Here is a 23,494-nt window from a genome sequence, read left to right as displayed (position 1 = left end):
CGTTGCAGCCTTATTCTTAAATGGATTGAATTGTTTTCCCCCCTCAACAATGTACACAATATACCCCATAATGGCAAAGCAAAAACAGATGTTTAGAAATGTTTGCACATTTATTACAAATAAAAAACGGAAATATCACATCTACATAAGTATTAAGACCCTTTACTCAGTACTTTGTTGAAGCACCTTTGGCAGTGATTACAGCCTGAAGTCTTCTTGGGTATGACACTACAAGCTTGGCACACCTGTATTTGGGGAGTTTCCTCTCTGCAGATCCTCTCAAGCTCTGTCAGGTTGGATGTGGAGGGTCACTGCACAGCTATTTTCAGGTCTCTCCAGAGATGTTTGATCGGGTTCAAGTCCGGGCTCTGGCTGGGCCACTCAAGGACATTCAGAGACTTGTCCCGAAGCCACACCTGCATTGTCTTGGCTGTGTGCTTAGGGTCGTTGTCCTGTTGGAAGGTGAACCTTCACCCCACTCTGAGGACCTGAATGCTCTGGAGCAGGTTTCCATCAAGGATCTCTCTGTACTTTCCTCCGTTCATCTTTCCCTCGATCCTGACTAGTCTCCCAGTCCCTGCCACTGAAAAACATCCCAACAGCCTGATGCTGCCACCACCATGATTAACAGTAGGGATGGTATTGGCCAGGTGATGAGCGGTGCCTGGTTTCCACCAGACGTGACTCTTGGCATTCAGGCCAAAGAGTTCAATCTTGGTTTCATCAGCCCAGAGAATCTTGTTTCTCATAGTCTGAGAGACCTTTAGGTGCCTTTTGGCAAACTCCAAGCGGGCTGTCATGTGCCTTTTACTGAGGAGTGGCTTCCGTCTGGCCTTTCTACCATAAAGGTCTGATTGGTGGAGTGCTGCAGAGATGGTTGTCCTTCTGGAAGGTTCTCCCATCTCCACAGAGGAACTCTGGAGCTCTGTCAGAGTGACCATCTGGTTCTTGGTCACCTCCCTGACCAAGGCCCTTCTCCCCCGATTGCTCAGGCCACTGTGTCCTTGGGGACCTTCAATTCTGCAGAATTTCTTTTGTACCCTTCCCCAGATCTGTGCCTCGACACAATCCTGTCTCGGAGCTCTACGGACAATTCCTTTGACCTCATGGCTTGGTTTTTCCTCTGACATGCACTGTCAACTGTGGGTCCTTATATAGACAGGTGTGTGGCTTTCCAAATCATGTACAATCAATTTAATTTACCACAGGTGGACTCCAATCAAGTTGTAGAAACATCTCAAGGATGATCAATGGAAATCATGATGCATGATGCACCTGAGCTCAATTTCGAGTCTCATAGCAAATGGTCTGAATACTTAATAATAAGGTATTTCTGTTTTTACATTTTAATACATATGCTAAAATGTAAAAAAAAAACTGTTTTCACTTTGTCATTATGGGGTATTGTGTGTAGATTGATGATCAATTTTAGAATAAAGCTGTAACGTAAGAAAATGTGGAAAAGTAAAGGGGTGTGAATACTTTTCGAATTCACTGTATATATGGAATTTACTATGGATGTCGTCGGGTTTGTTTCTTTGGAATATCTGCACAGATATGCCACAAAGTTCTTTAGAGAATGAATATGAATTCGGAGGGCAGAAATGATTAAATATTACAGCATTAGACCTCTCACTAAAGATTTCAGTGATACAAAAGCTATACTTACAGTTGAAGTCAGAAGTTTACATACACCTTAGCCAAATACATTTAAACTCAGCTTTCACAATTCCTGACATTTAATCCTAGTAAAAATTCCCTGTCTTAGGTCAGTTAGGATCACCACTTTATTTTAAGAATGTGAAATGTCAGAATAATAGTAGAGAGAATGGTTTATTTCAGTCAATTAGTATTTGGTAGCATTGCCTTTAAATTGTTTAACTTGGGTCAAACGTTTCGGGTAGCCTTCCACAAGCTTCCCACAATAAGTTGGGTGAATTTTGGCCCATTCCTCCTGACAGAGCTGGTGTTACTGAGTCAGGTTTGTAGGCCTCCTTGCTTGCACACACTTTTTCAGTTCTGCCCACAAATGTTCTATAGGATTGAGGTCAGGGCTTTGTGATGGCCACTCCAATACCTTGACTTTGTTGTCCTTAAGCCATTTTGCTACAGCTTTGGAAGTATGCTTGGGGTCACTGTCCATTTGGAAGACCCATTTGCGACCAAGCTTTAACTTCCTGACTGATGTCTTGAGATGTTGCTTCAATATATCCACATAATTTTCCTTCCTCGTGATGCCATTTATTTTGTGAAGTGCACCAGTCCCTCCTGCAGAAAATCACCCCCACAGCATGATGCTGCCACCCCCGTGCTTCACGGTTGGGATGGTGTTCTTCCGCTTGCAAGCTACCCCCTTTTTCCTCCAAAAATAACGATGGTCATTATGGCCAATCAGTTCTATTTTTGTTTCATCAGACCAGAGGACATTTCTCCAAAAAGTACGATCTTTGTCCCCATGTGCAGTTGCAAACCGTAGTCTGGCTTTTTTATAGCGGTTTTGGAGCAGTGGTTTCTTCCTTGCTGAGCGGCCTTTCAGGTTCTGTCGATATAGGACTCGTTTTACTGTGGATATAGATACTTTTGTACCTGTTTCCTCCTCATCTTCACAAGGTCCTTTGCTGTTGTTCTGGGATTGATTTGCACTTTTCGCACCAAAGTACGTTCATCTCTAGGAGACAGAACGCGTCTCCTTCCTGAGCGGTATGACGGCTGCGTGGTCCCATGGTGTTTATACTTGCGCACTACTGTTTGTACAGATGAACATGGTAACTTCAGGCGTTTGGAAATTGCTCCCAAGGATTTCTTTTGATTTTCCCATGATGTCAAGCAAAGAGGCACTGAGTTTGAATGTAGGTCTTGAGATACATCCACAGGTACACCTCCAATTGACTCAAATGATGTCAATTAGCCTATCAGAAGCTTCTAAAGCCATGACATCATTTTCTGGAATTTTCCAAGCTGTTTAAATGCACAGTCAACTTAGTGAATGTAAACTTCTGACCCACTGGAATTGTTATACAGTGAATTACAAGTGAAATAATCTTGTCTGTAAACAATTGTTGGAAAAATTACTTGTGTCATGCACAAAGTAGGTGTCCTAACCAACTTGCCAAAACTATAGTTTGTTAACAAGAAATGTGTGGAGTGGTTGAAAAACTGGTTTTAATGACTCCAACCTAAGTGTACGTAAACTTCCGACTTCAATTGTAAATCCGAACTCGTTAACGAGCATATTAGCAAGAATGACCTTTTCCCCTTTATTCAGATTACAATCTCTCACTTTTGGTTATTTGAAAATGAAATAATCTCCAAAATATTGCTATTTTTAAAACAATCCATAGAAAGTTGGTTGCAATTTCAGTTTAATCCACCAGAAAAGACAGAACAAATATTACAACAAATATTATGGTTAAACTCAAATATACTAATTGATAAAGTAAACATTATTCTTTAAAATACATTTTTTTTAACAGTATAATCTTTGTAAATTATATAATTAGTAGGACTGGTGGAGTTATGTCACACATGAAGCTATCAAAAATATATGAAAGTTTCTGCTCTATCAAAAATTACAAACAACTAATTGCATCATTACTGCAAAAATTGAAGAGGCAAGTGGAAGGGGGAGAAAGTAATGAACTTGTCTGTTGGCCCTGCATTAAAGACCAAAATTGGTTTACATTTTTTTTTTTGATAAATAAAAAAGTATATCAGTTTCATTTAAGGAAAGACATTTTTACAGCTGTGCCACACAGATTGCAATATAGTTGGGAAGAGATTTTCGACGTACCGATTCAATGGCACATGGTTTATGAACTGATACACAAAACGAGACCGGAGTTTTTCTATTTAAATTATTATACAAAATTATTGCAACCAACAGAATGTTATATATACAGTATATGGTGGACACCTGCTCGTCGAACATTTCATTCCAAAATCATGGGCAATAATATGGAGTTGGTCCCCCCTTTGCTGCTATAACAGCCTCCACTCTTCTGGAAAGGCTTTCCACTAGATGTTGGAACATTGCTGTAGGGACTTGCTTCCATTCAGCCACAAGAGCATTAGTGAGGTCGGGCACTGATGTTGTGCGATTAGGCCTGGCTTGCAGTCGGTGTTCGAAATCATCCCAAACGGCTTCGATGGGGTTGAGGTCAGGGCTCTGTGCAGGCCAGTCAAGTATGGACCTTGCTTTGTGCATGGGGGCATTGTCATGCTGAAACAGGAAAAGGCCTTCCCCAAACTGTTGCCACAAAGTTGGAAGCACAGAATCGTCTAGAATGTCATTGTATGCTGTAGCGTTAAGATTTCCCTTCACTGGAACTAAGGGCCTAGCCCGAACCATGAAAAACAGCCCCAGATCATTATTCCTCCTTCACCAAACTTTACAGTTGGCACTATGGATTGGGGCAGGTAGCGTTCTCCTAGCATCCACTAAACCCAGATTAGTCCGTCTGACTCTCAGATGGTGAAGCGTGATTCATCACTCCAGAGAATGCGTTTCCACTGCTCCAGAGTCCAATGGCGGCAAGCTTTACACAACTCCAGCCGTCACTTGGCATTGCCCATGTTAGGCTTGTGTGCAGCTGCTCGAACATGGAAACCCATTTCATGAAGCACCCGACAAACAGTTATTGTGCTGAGTTTGCTTCCAGAGGCAGTTTGGAACTCGGTAGTGAGTGTTGCAACCGAGGATAGCTTCAGCACTCGGCGATCCCGTTCTGTGAGCTTGTGTGGCCTACCACTTCAAGGCTGAGCCATTGTTGCTCCTAGATGTTTCCACTTCACAATAACAGCACTTACAGTTAACCGGGGCTGCTCTAGCAGGGCAGAAATTTGACGAACTGACTTGTTGGAAAGGTGGCATCCTATGACAGTGCCACGTTGAAAGTCACTTAGCTCTTCAGTAACACCATTCTACTGCCAATGTTTGTGTATGTCGATTGTATGGCTGTGTGCTCGATTCTATACACCTGTCACCAACGGGTGTGGCTGAAATAGCCGAATCAACTAATTTGAAGGGGTGTCCACATACTTTGTATATATAGTGTATATATTTATAAAAAATATATATGGGGGATTGGAAATTATGCAGACAATTACATTGATAGAAGCTACAATCAATTTACAACATTAAAGCTGACCCCCCCAAAAAAATTAATAAATATATGAAATGTTATTTTGAGAACATATATACAAAATTATACTAGATTGTTTTAGCTTGACCTGTGGACTTGTGAATCTGAACAAACAAGCTACCCCCATGTTCTCATTACACCAATTAGAGCTTTGCAACAAAATACATTTGAAAATCACCTAATCTGTAACGTCAATCATGAACTGCTAATCAAACAAATCTGCCGATGAAGACACAATTGCAAAACATAACATTTTGCAGCTTGATAACAACCTCAGACATATTTAAATGTTCTTAATGTTCTAAACAATTACAATAATTGACGTTTACAGATAAGCTAATTTGACAATAATTGAACATTAGGACATTTTTTATAGACAATTGTGCTCATTGAAACTCCACAGTAGCACCGATGTAGGAGGAGGAGGATTTCTCCTTTCTCTAGGAATTAGTCCTATCACTCAGCCTTGGTTGACAATCTCCCTACACCACTCTATGCTTCCTTATTACACGCCATCCAGACCGCCAAATGGGAAACTAAAATATTAATTCCGCGCCATGGCGCCTGACAGATCATGGATAGTGGCTGACACTCCAATGCAAACACCACCCAGATGCTATTTGTCTGTGGGTAATGGCCACCTCGCCATTTGGAGATGAGAAAAAAAACTATAGGAAATAGCATTAAAACAGTGCAATCGCCTATCATTGTCACAGAACATAACTACACGCCATTGCGGAGAGCCTTTATTTATTCTACTGCCGATTATTATTAGAACCTCTTCGCTCTCTCTCTGCTCTAATAGGTGATGAGTAAGGTTTAATTCGTCCAAGGCAACTTTCCATCCTTCAAAAGGCTAAGTATGATAGCTGCGGAGATTCTATTGGAATATTATGAGGCCAATTTTTCAGCCCTGAGGACAGTCAGTTGGTTGGTTCATACGCCTCTCTATGCCGTCTCAGTTTTTTCTTCTCTTAAAGTGATTCCCCCCTTTGCTTTTAGCAGCGGAGAGTTATAGGTCTATTAGGATTTCATCACGCAATGAGTGAAATCAATCCTATTGTACGAATGTGCCAGGGTAAAAATCAGATAAAACCTTCAATTACGGGGGCTCAGAAGAATATTTGCCCTCCCAAATTGATCCGATATTGACAATTTACACTTCAGATGACCTTTTCCAAGATCTGCCCACATACTTGAGGACCAGCGCTGTATTGAGAGAATTCGGAGAGTGAAAAGAGAAGTGAGAAATGCTGCTGTATTGCATCAATGCTTTAGATTTAAAAAAAAATAGGAGATGGGATATAAACCGCATTTCACAGAAAACTGAAAGGGTATTTACGACACACTCAGGCAGGGAGTAAGGCCTGCCATTGTAAGTGTACACACAGAGGGGTCTGCGTCATATGGACACAACATGAGGGGAGGCGGGCACCTAGATGGGACCCTTAACGGAGGTCAAAAGGCTCTTGTAAGGAACCATATAATGCATGGCTGGAGATCTGGTCGTCTTCGGCTTGCCATTCAGAACGTCCAACCTTTTATTGAGATTTGATTTATCCTCAAAAAATTGATATTGTGTCACACTCGGCTCATTTTAACTGTCCTCTCCAGCTCGACTGGCGGAGTAAAACGGTAGATCAGTTATGCGGCGGGGGTACTAAAACGGCACATAAAATCTTCATTTATATTTCCATGATGGTATTTCACTAGGCCTGTCAAATTGATTTTTTCTGGACAGAAGGTCCTTTGGGTCTGTGAGAAGAATAGAGGGTGACAATAGAAGTGAAGCACATCCACCCTCGGACATAAAACCGCCCGACAGATCTGCCGGGCCTCCGATCCTTCAGTCCTTCCTCTATCTAGCCTCTTCCTTTTGGCTGTTGATAAGTATCCTTTATCTATCACAAGCAGGTGATAGGGTTCAAGCGGCCTTCTTCACAGAGCCTCTCTTCCCATCTATTGATATCTAGGATCTACTAAGCCACCCCCAGTCCATAGCCAAGCACACTACCCTCCAGGTCCTCTCGGCTCTAGCATGTCACGTTAGCTCCACATCTTTTAGGAGGGGCTACGGGGGCACCCTGAAGTGCAGGGGTGGAGGCAGGGGCTTTAGTCTGCCAACAGTGAGGTTCTATATAGCAACAGCCCCTATATGATAGTGTGTGTGTGTGTGTGTGGGGGGGTTACGGTTAGGGTTAAGGTAAGGATTTTGAATGGAAATTAATTTTAGGTCCCCACGAGGATAGAAGAACATAACGTGTGTGTGTACGTGTGTGCGTGTACGTGCACCTGTGTACGTCTGTTTATGTGTGTAAGTGTGTTTATGTGTGCGTGTGCATACGTGTGTGTGTATGTGTGTGCGTACCTGTGTCTGAGACCGTGAGGGAGTACAAGCCAGAGAGTGGGAGACATAATGAAAGAGAGGAAGGGAGCGATAAAGAGACATGTACACAAGAACATATGTGCGAGAGGAAATTACTTGCTAAGGGAATTGCGATCACCATCACATCTACGTGATATAATAACATTGATTCATTTAAGTAACAAACTGTGTAATTCTCCCCAGATCACATGCAGGATGAAGAAATGGCTCCCTAGCTCAACAAAACATAGCCATCTAGTACGTAGGCCCATTAGTAGGGACAACCTAATACATACAGTGAGGGAAAAAAGTATTTGATCCCCTGCTGATTTTGTACGTTTGCCCATTGACAAAGAAATGAGCAGTCTATAATTTTAATGGTATGTTTATTTGAACATTGAGAGACAGAATAACAACAAAACAATCCAGAAAAACGCATGTCAAAAATGTTATAAATTGATTTGCATTTTAATGAGGGAAATAAGTATTTGACCCCCTCTCAATCAGAATGATTTCTGGCTCCCAGGTGTCTTTTATACAGGTAACGAGCTGAGATTAGGAGCACACTCTTAAAGGGAGTGCTCCTAATCTCAGCTTGTTACCTGTATAAAAGACACCTGTTCACAGAAGCAATCAATCAATCAGATTCCAAACTCTCCACCATGGCCAAGACCAAAGAGCTCTTCAAGGATGTCAGGGACAAGATTGTAGAGCTACACAAAGATGGAATGGGCTACAAGACCATCACCAAGCAGCTTGGTGAGAAGGTGACAACAGTTGGTGCGATTATTCGCAAATGGAAGAAACACAAAAGAACTGTCAATCTCCCTCGGCCTGGGGCTCCATGCAAGAGCTCACCTTGTGGAGTTGCAATGATCATGAGAACGGTGAGGAATCAGCCCAGAACTACACGGGAGGATCTTGTCAATGATCTCAAGACAGCTGGGACCATAGTCACCAAGAAAACAATTGGTAACACACTACGCCGTGAAGGACTGAAATCCTGCAGCGCTCGCAAGGTCCCCCTGCTCAAGAAAGCACATATACAGGCCCGTCTGAAGTTTGCCAATGAACATCTGAATGATTCAGAGGAGAACTGGGTGAAAGTGTTGTGGTCAGATGAGACCAAAATCGAGCTCTTTGGCATCAACTCAACTCGCCGTGTTTGGAGGAGGAGGAATGCTGCCTATGACCCCAAGAACACCAACCCACCATCAAACATGGAGGTGGAAATATTATGCTTTGGGGGTGTTTTTCTGCTAAGGGGACAGGAAAACTTCAACGCATCAAAGGGACGATGGACGGGGCCATGTACCGTCAAATCTTGGGTGAGAACCTCCTTCCCTCAGCCAGGTCATTGAAAATGGGTCGTGGATGGGTATTCCAGCATGACAATGACCCAAAACACACGGCCAAGGCAACAAAGGAGTGGCTCAAGAAGAAGCACATTAAGGTCCTGGAGTGGCCTAGCCAGTCTCCAGACCTTAATCCCATAGAAAATCTGTGGAGGGAGCTGAAGGTTCGAGTTGCCAAACGTCAGCCTCGAAACCTTAATGACTTGGAGAAGATCTGCAAAGAGGAGTGGGACAAAATCCCTCCAGAGATGTGTGCAAATCTGGTGGCCAACTACAAGAAACGTCTGACCTCTGTGATTGCCACCAAGTACTAAGTCATGTTTTGCAGAGGGGTCAAATACTTATTTCCCTCATTAAAATGCAAATCAATTTCTAACATTTTTGACATGTTTTTTTCTGGATTTTTTTGTTGTTATTCTGTCTCTCACTGTTCAAATAAACCTACCATTAAAATTATAGACTGATCGTGTCTTTGGCAGTGGGCAAACATACAAAATCAGCAGGGGATCAAATACTTTTTTCACTCACTGTATGGTATTGAGAGATCATTTACGACACGATGGGGAAAAAAAATCCTTTAGCGTGGTCTGGCTTTCTCCTCCCTCCACTCTCTCCCCTCTCTTTCATTTGCTTCTTTGCTGATACATCCCTTTCTCCCCTTAAAAATATCATGACTGAAAATAGGTAATTTAATCTTCATTACATTTACAGGGGGCCAGCTCTCCCCTCTTGCCTGGCTGAATAAATGGCTAGACCGGTGAGATTAGGCGGTAGGGTCCTGAAATCCCATAACTGCGGCAAGCGTTATATCACAGCATCTCTTCTGTGCTTTAATGGAGGTAAGATGATCTCTGTCCATTCAATGTCAAAGAGGCCCTTATGAGGCTAGTGGAAGGACACACACATGTACGCACATACACACACAAACACACTCATACATGCACACACTCACACTTTTGATGGGCGAAACAGTGAAGGTGAATCCAGAGAGGAGAGGATAGTACTGGTTACGGAGATCGTAATGACTTTGAAAATGGGCAGTAAATAAATACCGATTGGCTCCCATCCTCTTTTGAAATCTGATTGATGTGCCTTTTGGGAGATGCCCTGTATGAAAGAGCTACTGAGTCTGTGGCTTTCATCACAGACCAATCGATGGTGAGAGGATGTACAAGCAGGCTCCATGCCTCTCTCTTACCAACCAATCTCTTGGGTTATACCCCGGGTATCAACACACCAGAGTGGGGGGAAAGAGGGGGCTTTTGAGGGCAAAATCCCCATGCTCTTATTTACCCATATTCGGGTGAATATCAGTGTTGAGGCTTGATAAGCTCTTGTATGCAACAACAGGGTTGGGGTCAATTCCATTTTAATTCAGTCATTTCAGGAAGTGAACTGAAATTCAAATAGTTTAATTGGAATTTCAGTTTACTTCCTGAATTGACTGAATTTAACAATCTCTCCTGTTGTGTATGTTGTTGTTGGTTATGTAGAATATCTACAGTATATACCATTGTACATTGTTGGTTATATAGCCTATGTATATACCAACATATGTTGTAGGTTATTTAGCCTATCTACAGTGCATTCGGAAAGTATTCAGACCCCTTGACTTTTTCCACATTTTGTTACGTTACAGACTTATTTTAAAATTGATAAAATATTTTTTTTGCCATCAATCTACACATAATACCCCAATATAACAAAGCGAAAACAGGTTTTTAGAAATATTTACTAATTTATACAAAATTTAAAACAGAACTACCTTATTTACGTAAGTATTCAGACCCTTTGCTATGAGACTCGAAATTGAGCTCAGGTGCATTCTGTTTCCATTGATCATCCTTGAAATATTTCTACAACTTGATTGGAGTCCACCTGTGGTTAATTCAATTGATTGTACATGATTTGGAAAGCCACACACCTGCCACACACCTGTCTACAGTGGCTTGCGAAAGTATTCACCCCCCTTGGAATTTTTCATATTTTGAAATATGGATTTTTGGGGAGTTGTATTATTTGATTTACACAACATGCCTACCACTTTCAAGATGCAAAATATTTTTTGGGGTGAAACAAACAAGAAATAAGACAAAAAAACAGAAAACTTGAGCGTGCATAAATATTCACCCTACCAATGTCAATACTTTGTTGAGCAAACCTTTGCAGAAAGTACAGCTGCAAGTCTCTTGGGGTATGTCTCTATAAGCTTGGCACATCTAGCCACTGGGATTTTTGCCCATTCTTCAAGGCAAAACTGCTCCAGCTCCTTCAACTTGGATGGGTTCCGCTGGTGTACAGCAATCTTTCAGTGATACCACAGATACTCAATTGGATTGAGGTCTGGGCTTTGACTAGGCCATTCCAAGACATTTAAATGTTTCCCCTTAAACCACCCAAGTGTTGCTTTAGCAGTATGCTTAGGGTCATTGTGCTGCTGGAAGGTGAACCTCCGTCCCAGTCTCAAATCTCTGGAAGACTGAAACAGGTTTCCCTCAAGAATTTCCCTGTATTTAGCGCCATCCATCATTCCTTCAATTCTGACCAGTTTCCCAGTCCCTGCCGATGAAAAACATCCCCACAGCATGATGCTGCCACCACCATGCTTCACTGTGGGGATGGTGTTCTCGGGGTGATGAGAGGTGTTGGGTTTGTGCCAGACATAGCGTTTTCCTTGATGGCCAAAAAGCTCAATTTTAGTCTCATCTGACCAGAGTACCTTCTTCCATATGTTTGGGGAGTCTCCCACATGGCTTTTGGCGAATACCAAACGTGTTTGCTTATTTTGTTCTTTAAGCAATGGCTTTTTTCTGGCCACTCTTCCGTAAAGCCCAGCTCCATGGAGTGTACAGCTTACAGTGGTCCTATGGAAAGATACTCCAATCTCCGCTCTGGAGCCTTGCAGCTCCTTCAGAGTTATCTTTGGTCTCTTTGTTGCCTCTCTGATTAATGCCTCCTTGCCTGGTCCGTGAGTTTTGGTGGGCGGCCGTCTCTTGGCAGGTTTATTATGGTGTCATATTCTTTCAATTTTATAAATAATGGATTTAAATGGTGCTCCGTGGGATGTTAAAAGTTTCAGATATTTTTTTATAACCCAACCCTGATCTGTACTTCTCCACAACTTTGTCCCTGACCTGTTTGGAGAGGTCCTTGGTCTTCATGGTGCCGCTTGCTTGGTGGTGCCCCTTGCTTAGTGGTGTTGCAGACTCTGGGTCCTTTCAGAACAGGTGTATATATACTGAGATCATGTGACACTTTATTTAACTAATTATGTGACTTCTGAAGGTAAGGGGGATGAATACTTTTGAAAGGCACTGTATATAAGGTCCAACAGTTGACAGTGCTTGTCAGAGCAAAAACCAAGCCATGAAAGGAATTGTCCGTAGAGCTCAGAGACAGGATTGTGTCGAGGCACAGATCTGGGGAAGGTTACCAAAACATTTCATCAGCATTGAAGGTCCCCAAGAACACAGTGGCCTCCATCATTCTTAAATGGAAGAAGTTTATAACCACTAAGCCTCTTCTTAGAGCTGGCCGCCCGGCCAAACTGAGCAATCGGGGGAGAAGGGCCTTGGTCAGGGAGGTGACTCTGACAGAGCTCCAGAGTTCCTCTGTGGCGATGGGAGAACCTTCCAGAAGGACAACCATCTCTGCAGCACTCCACCAATCAGGTCTTTATGGTAGAGTGGCCAGACGGAAGCCACTCCTCAGTAAAAGGCACATGACAGCCCGCTTGGAGTTTGCCAAAAGGCACCTAAAGGACTCAGACCATGAGAAACAAGATTCTCTGGTCTGATGAAACCAAGATTGAACTCTTTGGCCTGAATGCCAAGCATCACGTCTGAAGGAAACCTGGCACCATCACTACGGTTAAGCATGGTGGTGGCATCATCATGCTGTGGGGATGTTTTTCAGTGGCAGGGACTGGGCGACTAGTCAGGATCGAGGGAAAGATGAACGGATCAAAGTACAGAGAGATACTTGATGAAAACCTGCTCCAGTGTGCTCAGGATCCCAGACTGGGGCGAAGGTTCACGTTCCAACAGGACAACGACCCTAAGCACACAGCCAAGACAACGCAAGCTTCAGGACACGTCTCTGAATGTCCTTGAGTGGCCCAGCCAGAGCCCGGACTTGAACCCGATCTAACATATCTTAAGAGACCTGAAAATAGCTATGCAGCGACGCTCCCCATCCAACCTGACAGAGCTTGAGAGGATCTGCAGAGAGGAATTGGAGAACGTCCCCAAAACAGGTGTGCCAAGCTTGTAGCATCATACCCATGAAGTCTCGAGGCTGTAATCGCTGCCAAAGGTGATTCAACAAAGTACTGAGTAAAGGGTTTGAATTCTTATGTAAATGTGAGATTTTAGTATTTATTCATGTATTTTTTGCCAAATTTTCTAAAAACTTGTTTTTGTGTAGTCATTATGGGGTATTGTGTGTAGATTGATGAGGGGGAAAAAACAATTTAATCCATTTTAGAATAAGGCTGTAACGTAACAACATGTGGAAAAAGTCAAGGGGTCTGAATACTTTCCGAATGCACTGTATATACCAATGTATGTTGTTGGTTATGTAAGCTATATACACTGAGTATACAAAACATTAGGAACACCCTCAGAACAGCCTCAATTCATCGGGCCATGGACTCTACAAGGTGTCGAAAGCATTCCACAGGGATGCTGGCCCATGTTGACTCCAATGCTTCCCACAGTTGTGTCAAGTTGGCTGGATGTCCTTTGGGTGGAGGACCATTCTTGATACACACGGGAAACTATTGAGCATGAAAAACCCAGCAGCGTTGCAGTTCTTGACACACTCAAACCAGTGCACTTGGCACCTACTACCATACCCCGTTCAAAGGCACTTAAATCTTTTGTCTTGCCCATTCACCCTCTGAATGGCACACATCACAGTCCATGTCTCAATTGTCTCAAAGCTTAGAAATCCATCTTTAACCTGTCTCCTCCCCTTCATCGACACTGATTAAAGTGGATTTAACAAGTGACATTATAGCTTTCACCTGAATTCACCTGGTCAGTCTATGTGGTCCTCTGTAGCTCAATTGGTAAAGCATGGCACTTGTAACGCCAGGGTAGTGGGTTCGATCCCCGGGACCACCCATACGTAAAAATGTATGCACACATGACTGTAAGTCGCTTTGGATAAAAGCGTCTGCTAAATGGCATATTTATATTATATGACATGGAAAGAGCAATGTTTTGTACACTCAGTGTATATACCGTTGTATGTTGTTGGTTATGTTGCCTTGCTACAGTGGGGTCCGAAATTATTGACACCCTTGATAAAGATGAGCAAAAAACACTGCATTAAATAAATAAATACTAATACAATTGCTCAGAAAAATTTATTATGTTTAACAAGTAATACTTTTTTTCTCAAAAAGTTAGGGATCAAAATGATTTACACCCGTTTTCAATACCCTTTAATACCTAACCTTGCGAGGTTAAACGGCACTCTGAGACTTTTTCTAAAATGTTTTATGAGTTGGAGAACACATTGGGAGGGATCTTAGACGATTCCTCTCTACAGAATCCTTCCAACCACAGGTTTTCAAGTCCAGAGATTAATGTTGATTTTGTGGCCAATTAACAATTTCTTTGTGGATTTAGATATATTTTTTACAAATTGTTTTGTCATTTAGCAGACGCTCTTATCCAGAGCGACATACAGTAGTGAGTGCATACATTTTTCATACTTTTTTGTACTGGTCCCCGATGGGAATCGAACCTACAACCCTGGCATTGCAAGCGCCATGCTCTACCAACTGAGCCACACGGAACTCAGTTGGGGTTATTGTCTTGCTGGAAGATCCACTCACGGCCAAGTTTAAGCCTTCTGGCAGACGCAACAACGTTTTGGGCTAAAATGTCCTGGTACTGGGTAAAATCCAAGATGCCGTTGACCTTAACAAGGGCACCAGGACCAGTGGAAGCAAAATATCCCCATAATATCAAAGATCCACCACCATATTTTACAGTAGGTATGGGGTTATTTTCTGTTCATGCATTCTCATTTCGACGCCAAACCCACCACTGGTGTGCTTGGCCAAAGAGCACCTGTAGTTTGCTAAACGACATTGGCACTTGGATTGGAACCGGTGCTTTGGTCAGATTACATGAAAATAGAGCTATTTGGCCACACACACCGGTGTTGGATTTGGCGTCAAAAATAGAATGCATAAGCGTTGCCTGCACTACCACTTTAAGCCTTGTGATATTAAGCCCCTTGAGAATAAATAACGTTTTCTGAATTGAATTGAGACGTGCAACCTTTCTAATTTGAAGGAAAAAATACAGTTCCTGGAAATCATGTATGCCCGAGTTGACCCACACATCATGCCAATAACATGCATTGTCTGGTTGAGGAGAATGAACACGCATACACCCACATAACATAATGCCTGGTTCTAGCCTCTGGCTTCTGTAATTGCATCAAGTAGGTTATGATGACTTCACAGGGTTTTATTACGTTTCACATAATTGGAGAGGCGGAGATGTTGGAAATGTTCTGGAAATTGGCTTTAACCCTAAAAGTACCGGTAATAAATGTCAATTTCTAAACACTTTTCTTTGTTCTGAAATTGTCAAACAACTAGTTCCTGACCAAAAAACACAATTTACCATGATTTCTGTGTTAATATGGAGGACTGAAAAATAATCTATATTTTGTATACTAGTGGTGGGTGGCTAAGCTGAAAATGTGGACTCAATCGTAGACTTTGTGATAAAAGCACACAATTTGGCACAGAGGTAGAGTGCCTTCAGAAAGATTTCATCCCCTTGACTTAATTCCACATTTTGTTGTGTTACAGCCTGAATTCAAAATTGATTAAATATATGTTTTTTTCTCACCCATCTACACACAATACCCCATAACGACGAAGTGAAAACATGTTTTCATATTTTTATATTGAAAATTAAATACAGAAATATCTAATTTACATAAGTAGTCACACCCCTGAGTCAATACAAGTTAGTATCACCTTTGGCAGTGATTACTGCTGTGAGTCTTTCTGGGTAAGTCTCTAAGAGCTTTGCACACCTGGATTGTACAATATATGCCCATTATTATTTTCTAAATTCTTCATGCACTGTCAAATTGGTTGTTGATCATTGCTAGACAACCATTTTCATGTCTTGCCATAGATTTTCAAGCAGATTTAAGTAAAAACTGTAACTCGGCCACTCAGGAACATTCACTGCCTTCTTGGTAAGCAACTCCAGTGTAAATTTGGCCTTGTGTTTTAGATTATTGTCCTGCTGAAAGGTGAATTAATCTCCTAGTGTCTGGTGGAAAGCAGAACCAGGTTTCCCTTTAGGATTTTGCCTGTGCTTAGCTCCATTCCGTTTATTTTTTTATCCTGAAAACTCCCCAGTCCTTAATGACTACAAGCATACCCATAACATGATGCAGCCACCACCATGCTTGAAAATATGGAGAGTGGTACACAGTAATGTGTTGTATTTGATTTGCCCCAAACATAACACTTTGTATTCAGGACAAAAAGTTAATTGCTCTGCCATTTTTTTTTGCAGTATTACTTTAGTGCTTTGTTGCAAATGGGATGCATGTGTTGGAATATATTTATTCTGTACAGGCTTCCTTCTTTTCACTCTGTCAATTAGGTTAGTGTTGTGGAGTAAGAACAATGTTGTTGATCCATCCTCAGTTTTCTCCTATCACAGCCATTGAACACTAACTGTTTCATGGTGAAATCCCTGAGTGGTTTCCTTCCTCTCCGGCAACTGAGTTAGGAAAGACACCTGTAACTTTGTCGTGACTGGGTGTATTGATACACCATCCAAAGTGTAATTAATAACTTCACCATGCTCAAATGGATATTCAATATCTGTTTTTTACCCATCTACTTATAGGTGCCCTTCTTTGCGAGGCATATTAAAACCTCCCTGGTCTTTGTGGTTGAATCTATGTTTGAAATTCACTGCTCGACTGTGGGACCTTACAGATAATTGTATGTGTGGGGTACAGAGATGAGGTAGCCATTCAAAAATCATGTTAAACACTATTATTGCATGCAGAGTGAGTCCATGCAATTTATTATGTGACTTGTTAAGCAAATCTTTACTCCTGAACTTATTTAGGCTTGCCACAACAAAACATAATTCCACTTTGACATTATGGGGTATTGTGTGTAGACCAGTGACATTTTTTTAAATCCATTAAAAATTCAGGCTGTAACACAACAAAATGTAGAAAAAGTCAAGGGGTGTGAATACTTTCTAAAGGCACTGTATGTACCCTGAAAATATATAGATATGGAGCCACCCATATATTTGGCCCCTGGCAGCCACTTAACTTAAACTTAAAAATTACTAAAAAAATGCATAAATACATATTTAGCTTCCAGTCAACATCTCTATACCAAGTCGAGAGTCATCTTGCAGAGGCAATTGTAACTGAATTGATAGCCCGTAGCGTTCCAAAGTTGGAGCTCAAAGGCTGATGGCACCGGCGCCAATATCACCTATATCACCCATATCGCCAGATTAGCTCAATCGCCAATTTCACAGCCACTGAGTATCACAGAAACATAACATGTGAATGAATAACAGACATGCTGTATTTTCATAACAAGTGGTACTAAGGATCTGGCGCCGACGAGGATGGCGGCCTCGCGACTAGCTCTTAGGAGCACTACTCATCTCATATATATATATACTGTATTCTATTCTAAAATATTCTACTGTCTCTTAGTCCATGCCGCTCTGTCATTGCTTGTCCATATATGTATATATTCTTAAATTCCATTCCTTACTAGATTTGTGTGTATTAGGTATATGTTGTGAAATTGTTAGATATTACTTGTTAGATATTATTGCACTGTCGGAGCTAGAAGCACAAGCATTTCGCTACACCCGCAATAACATCTGCTAAACACGTGTATGTGACAAATAACATTTGATTTGAAGTGGCTCTGGATGAAATTGATAAATACCTGTTCAAAACATGAAAAACATACTAAAGTGTATTTTTTTTTACATAAAAAAAAAACTATAAATAAATGTTTGAAAATGTTGAAATATATGCTTATTTTTGTGAATTTCAACCATTTGCTACTTGCAAGACAGTGTCTCTTTGCAATCGTTACCAATTTAGTGTAAAAATGACCCCTGTTGGTGCTTTTAAGCAAAACATATTTTGGCACTTTTAGGGTTAATGTGAGGGAAAGCAGTTCCATCTTAACAATGGTAAAGAAAGACAAAGTGCTTTCAACTGAACTCCTCCAATGTAAACAAACTCCTCTTGTATATGATGCTCGTTTGTAGGATGACAAAAGGTTAATCACACTTTGAAACTGTGAGATTACAACAGATATGACTAAGCAGGATGAGTAGATTCTGTGGACTTCATGAAATTATCACAAGTGCCATTGTCTCTGAGAGGGAGGGATATCTGGGCTAAGTTCTTGTCAAGTTCTGAGTCAGTTCTGTGTCGTAATGGGATGAAAATGAAAAGAAAACAATGAGAAACGGAAAAGCACAGACGAACATTACAGATGTTGTTCTGACCTAGAAACCATTCTCGAAAAGCTGACACTCAAATGTCGGCAATTTCCTCCTCCGTTGTCGCCAAAATAGCAACAGCCTCCTCCAAAAGACAGCTAATCAGCGATTCAGGAGAAGGAGCCTTTTATCGTCTAATCATCCATCGGTAGCAGGGGGAGCTTAATTGTATTTTTTTCACAGCTGGTGAATTTCTGATTGCGTCCCAAATGGAACCATATTCCCTATGTAGTGCATTACTTTTGACCAGGGCCCTAGTAGGGCGCTATATAGGGGATATGATGCCATTTGGCGCTCTAACCCCTCGCAACATGCACATTTTATCCAAATTTCCCCTACAGCATGGTGCTTTGATTCCAGAACCCATTTGCCACACAATCATTGGGAGCCTGCATATGTCAAGAGTATTCTCTGTTACACCATACCTCTCATAACCTAATGGGGTTACAATCCACACAGCTGTTTATCACATCATATACAGGCCTCTATCTCGACAATAGAAAGACATGCACACAGATACACACTGCACACATATCAGAATACAATAATACATTGCCAATGGGGTGCAGCGGGGTTGTATATATCTCATATGATTTGTGAGGACTCTGTAGTGTGAGGACTCAGCAGTGCCATGCAGTGAGAAGTGAAGAGGCTACATACAGAGACCATCAATTGGCCCATTGGGTTGTGTATGGCTTATCAAAACTATATAGGATAGAAGGTCAAACGCATATGCAAAGCAGGAGTGCTACTAAGGAAAATAACACACACACAGAAATACATAGATCAGTGGTCACCAACCGGTCATTCGCTTCAAGGCATTCCTAGTCGACCACCAAACATTTCTGCAGAAAAGCCAACAATAAAGCCTTATGCTCCTATTACCACTGTTGGCGGTAGGTGCACTTGATTCAGAAGCCCTGCGTGCCGGGTAAGCAATATATTCCCATTTTGAACCATTTCATTTGTCTGAAGGGACAAACTCCGCCTACCCGGCAGGCCAGGAGAGTTGTGGCTAAATCAAGTGTGCCTGCTGCACTTGCCAATCGGATAGCTCAAATCACCATGCCTATAGCTTCCAGGAAGTTGCATAGACGTACATGTTTAAGTCATAAAAAAAAAAAACGCTAGATCTCGGGCATGCTTTTTGACTGTGAAAGTGATCTTGACTCAGAAAAGGTTGGTGACCACTGACATAGACACGCAAACAAAGACGAATGCACACACGCAGACACACACAGAGACACACGCACACACACACACTTGAAGAGACACAGACAGAGACAAAGGCAAAGACAGTCAACAGCGTAACATGCACTCCACAGAGATGCACCAGACTAGAGAGATAGGTGGTGGGGGGAGGAAGAAATCACAACATTCCACCACGGTAGGCCAGGGCACACAAAGGCAAGAATCCATTAAAGGAAAGTATTTGGGGGTGTTTGCGCTTTGTGCAACGGTTGACTTTTACCAGACGAATGCCCTGGCTGGAAAAGAAAGAGCGAGGGATGGAGCATGACGTGTGTGGCGAATGACGAAAGGCAATTATAGCCCTTGTGTTGCTGACAAAGCGCTTCCTAAAAAGTGCCACGAGACAGGATGTGACGTCACGCTCTATCAGCATAGGCCTACAGGAGTAGGAGATCTACAATAAAAGGGCTGGTCTACTTCACAGAAACCAGACTGAGCTTGAGTCACTGAGTTAACAAAGCAGGAGGGAAGCTAAAGAGCACTACTTTCAAGTCTGAGGTGCGTCCAAAATTCAACCCTATTACCTAGTGCACTACCTTTGGCCAGATCTCTATGAGGCCTATATTCATTCCTGTTATTGAGATAATCAATCTACCTCTCTGTAACCTAATCCAATCATTCAAATCAATCTAATCAGTCTGTAACCACGTCAAGTTGATATCACCACTGAAACAAGATAACACTATGTAACCTAATTGACTGTAGTCACAAAAATCATCAGATAAGTTATAGATTAGTGTAGGAGTCTGTCGGGGAGTACACCAGCTCTGGTTCAGTAGGTGAGGGAAGAAGCCAGATGAGTTACACAGCCAGGAGTGGAGGCGGTGCAGTACAGTGCAGCACAGAAGCAGGTACAGGGTTAAACTACAGACACAGCATTGGTTGTGTTACCATGGTTAGCACCTGGCCACCGAGAGGCAGGACTGGATGGACTTTGATCACCTGCAACGTTGACGAAATAAACAGAAGAAAAAGAAAGGGAGGACAAAGAAAGGGGGAAGAGAAAGAGAAAGAGAGAAAGATATCAGACGAGTCATTTCAGGAGTTTGGCACCAATTATCCACTCTGAAAAGTCTTGGTGTTGGCACAATACACGCAGCAGTACAGTACAAACTGTCTCATTCACACAGAGAGAGAAGACACTTGAGAAGAAAAAGAGATTGGGTTGGTTTGGAATCATGTCATGTGTATCTCCCATGTTGTCAGTCTTGGTGAACCATGTTAGAGTTGGAGAGATATTGTAGACGGAGGGCAGGTGAATCAGAAGAGTGTGTTTGTGTGTGTGTGTCTACGCATACAGTATGTACTGTATGTGCATGCCTTTGTGTTTGTGCATTGTGTGTGTGTGTGTGTGTGTGTGTGTGTGTGTGTGTGTGTGTGTGTGTTTTCTCCACATGGCTGGCTGTCTTCCAGCGAGTTCAGAGTGTGAGCCAAGCTAGGAAGAGCAGGACTCAGGAGTATGTGTTGTGAGTTGTGACACCCTGTTTCATTAGCCTGGTCTTTTTGGACAAACCTTGACAATGGACCTGTTAGGGAGAAGTGATTTGCCAAGATAAGAAAGATGAGAAATGAACAGGTCATTTCACATAGTGACAGTTAATTTAGGACGATTATTTCTGTCATGGTGTGCATATGCTGGTATATTTGTTGTTGAGGTTGTTGGTATAACACTGAATGAGTGCTCCATAGGAGTTGTCAACTTCCTGCCTGAAATAGGCTTTTCACTATAGGCCCTTCCATAAACAACTCCTAACTCCATACCACCAAGGCACTTGTATAGATTTGAGAGGACTGTATAGATTTCACCAATTTCACAAATTATACCTAGCATATCAGAGGGAAAAAGGGAGCTACTACCATATTCAGTGCCTAGGTTCAGGGCCTAAACCACTGTGCATACTCACTCCCTCTGTTCATACTAAGCTATGCTAACCTAACCCTAATGAGGCCTAATGAGCCGATAACAGCTTAGCGATTAGCATGGAGCAGGGAGTCTGCACCAGGAATATCACAGTATCTCCTCATCCACCACAGAGATGGAGCAGCACCTGTGGAACCTCTAGCCCCTCTATACAGACAGGGCTCTGTCTCTCCACCTGCATATCAATGTAACCTGGCACCTCTACCAGGTGGCACCTTACCACCCCCCTGGGCACAGGCCATTCATCATGGCAGGATGGAATATGTTAACATTAGGATTATGCTAAATCACCTCTAGCCGATAGCCCCCACTCGCATCCCATTTCTATTGTAATCAGTGCCTTATGAATGACGATGTGTAATGAAGTGCACAGGGATGGTACACATATGTGCACAGAAGCACATGAGCGTACAGACATGTGTCTTCCCTCTGCATATAACCGACTTGGTCCCGCAACACTCCTTTCATATTAAGGACAATGGTTGAGACTGAGTGTGTTGATGGAATCAGGTTATACGTAACGTTTAAAGAGGTATGGCAGTTACTCTGTGGCCGTGCAGGACACAGATGGTCGCCAGCGAGGGAGGAAGTGACCTCGCCAGAGGTGGGGGGGACCTTACCGTTGCGCGGGGTTCGTTTTCGGCGGTCGCGGAAGGCCGCTCCGGATTGCAAGGCTTCCATTAGGCTGTCCATCACACCTGTCTCATTCTCTCCTCCCTCTGTAGGACAAGACAGACAGAGAATATGGTTAGAGGATATACACCCACACTGAACAAAAATCACACACCCACTAAAACACACACACATGAACACACACAGGCTCTATAGCGAGATACATTTACGAATCGTCAAGTCAGACTTCTCTCTCCTTTGGTTTGGATTAGTAATTGGGAGCCAGTATACATGCAAATATTGGATCCACATAAAGTACAATACAGTAAAAGAAAGTGATAAAGTGTTTGTGTGTGTTTGCATGTGTCCATGCATGTATTTGTATGTGTGTGTGTTTGTGTGTGCCTTTACACACTTGCATATGTTGTAGAAATAATTAAATGTCAGAGGAGCAGTCAAGTGTCTCAGAGGGAGTTTTATGACCCTGAGCCTCGCCCCGCTCCACTAGTCCTCTCAACGACCTACTCCTCCAGATGCACTACAGCTATACACACAGGCCTACATCACTGTGGTCTAACCCCTCTTCAATCCTCCCTTCTTTTTTCCTTCCTTTCCCTATGGTGACACTTGACTTGTGTCTCTCCTTCCCTTCCTAGTTATTCCAGGGATATAGGACACACACACACACACACACACACACACACACACACACACACACACACACACACACACACACACACACAAACACACAGTCAGGTACTGTACATTGTTGGGGAGAGGGAAACTAATCATGATGTGTGAAGTTAGCAAATCCGGCAGAGAACCAGGGCCTTGTTATCCCCCTAATTAAAACATGTGATAGTGAACCCTAGTAAATACATTACAGAGACAGAGAGAGAGCCAGCAGTCCGGGATCCAGGGCTTACTGTTACATTTGGCAAGAGCCCCAGGGCCCAGGTGGCACCTGATACCATTGGGACAGAGGAAGGGATGAGGGTATGAAGGGAGAGAGGGATGGATGGAGAGAGGGAGGGTGGGAGGGAGGGAGGGAGGGAGGGAGGGAGGACAGGTACACTGGCTTGATGAGGTGTTACATTGCTGGGGAGAGTTTTGTCGATTTCTCCGGTTTTAGCCCATCTTAACCCATTTTGGAAAGGCCATTTCCTGCGAGCGGGGTATCTCTTCTTCTCAAGACAGACCCTCCTGCATAAAGGTGAGCTTTTCTGTAGTTCCCTGGCGCACAATCGATGAGACTCGCTAATTGAGAAAACAGCAGAATATACTTGCCCTGGGTTTAA

At 42.6% G+C, this 23,494-nt stretch overlaps 1 protein-coding gene across 1 annotated transcript in view; it reads right to left on the bottom strand.

The window, feature by feature from the left end:
* Positions 1-23,494, bottom strand: part of LOC121535952 (protein diaphanous homolog 2-like) — a 726,045-nt gene that overhangs the window by 38,115 nt on the left and 664,436 nt on the right. The window contains exons 27-28 of the mRNA XM_041843185.2: positions 22,205-22,303; positions 20,555-20,605 (exon numbers count right to left, since the gene is read on the bottom strand). Of these exons, the coding sequence (XP_041699119.1) occupies positions 20,555-20,605; positions 22,205-22,303 (150 nt within the window). The remainder of the gene's footprint in view (positions 1-20,554; positions 20,606-22,204; positions 22,304-23,494) is intronic.

This window comes from Coregonus clupeaformis, chromosome 2 (genome assembly GCF_020615455.1).
Source record: "Coregonus clupeaformis isolate EN_2021a chromosome 2, ASM2061545v1, whole genome shotgun sequence".
NCBI classification, from domain to species: domain Eukaryota; kingdom Metazoa; phylum Chordata; class Actinopteri; order Salmoniformes; family Salmonidae; genus Coregonus; species Coregonus clupeaformis.
This window is presented reverse-complemented; position numbering and strand designations above follow the sequence as displayed.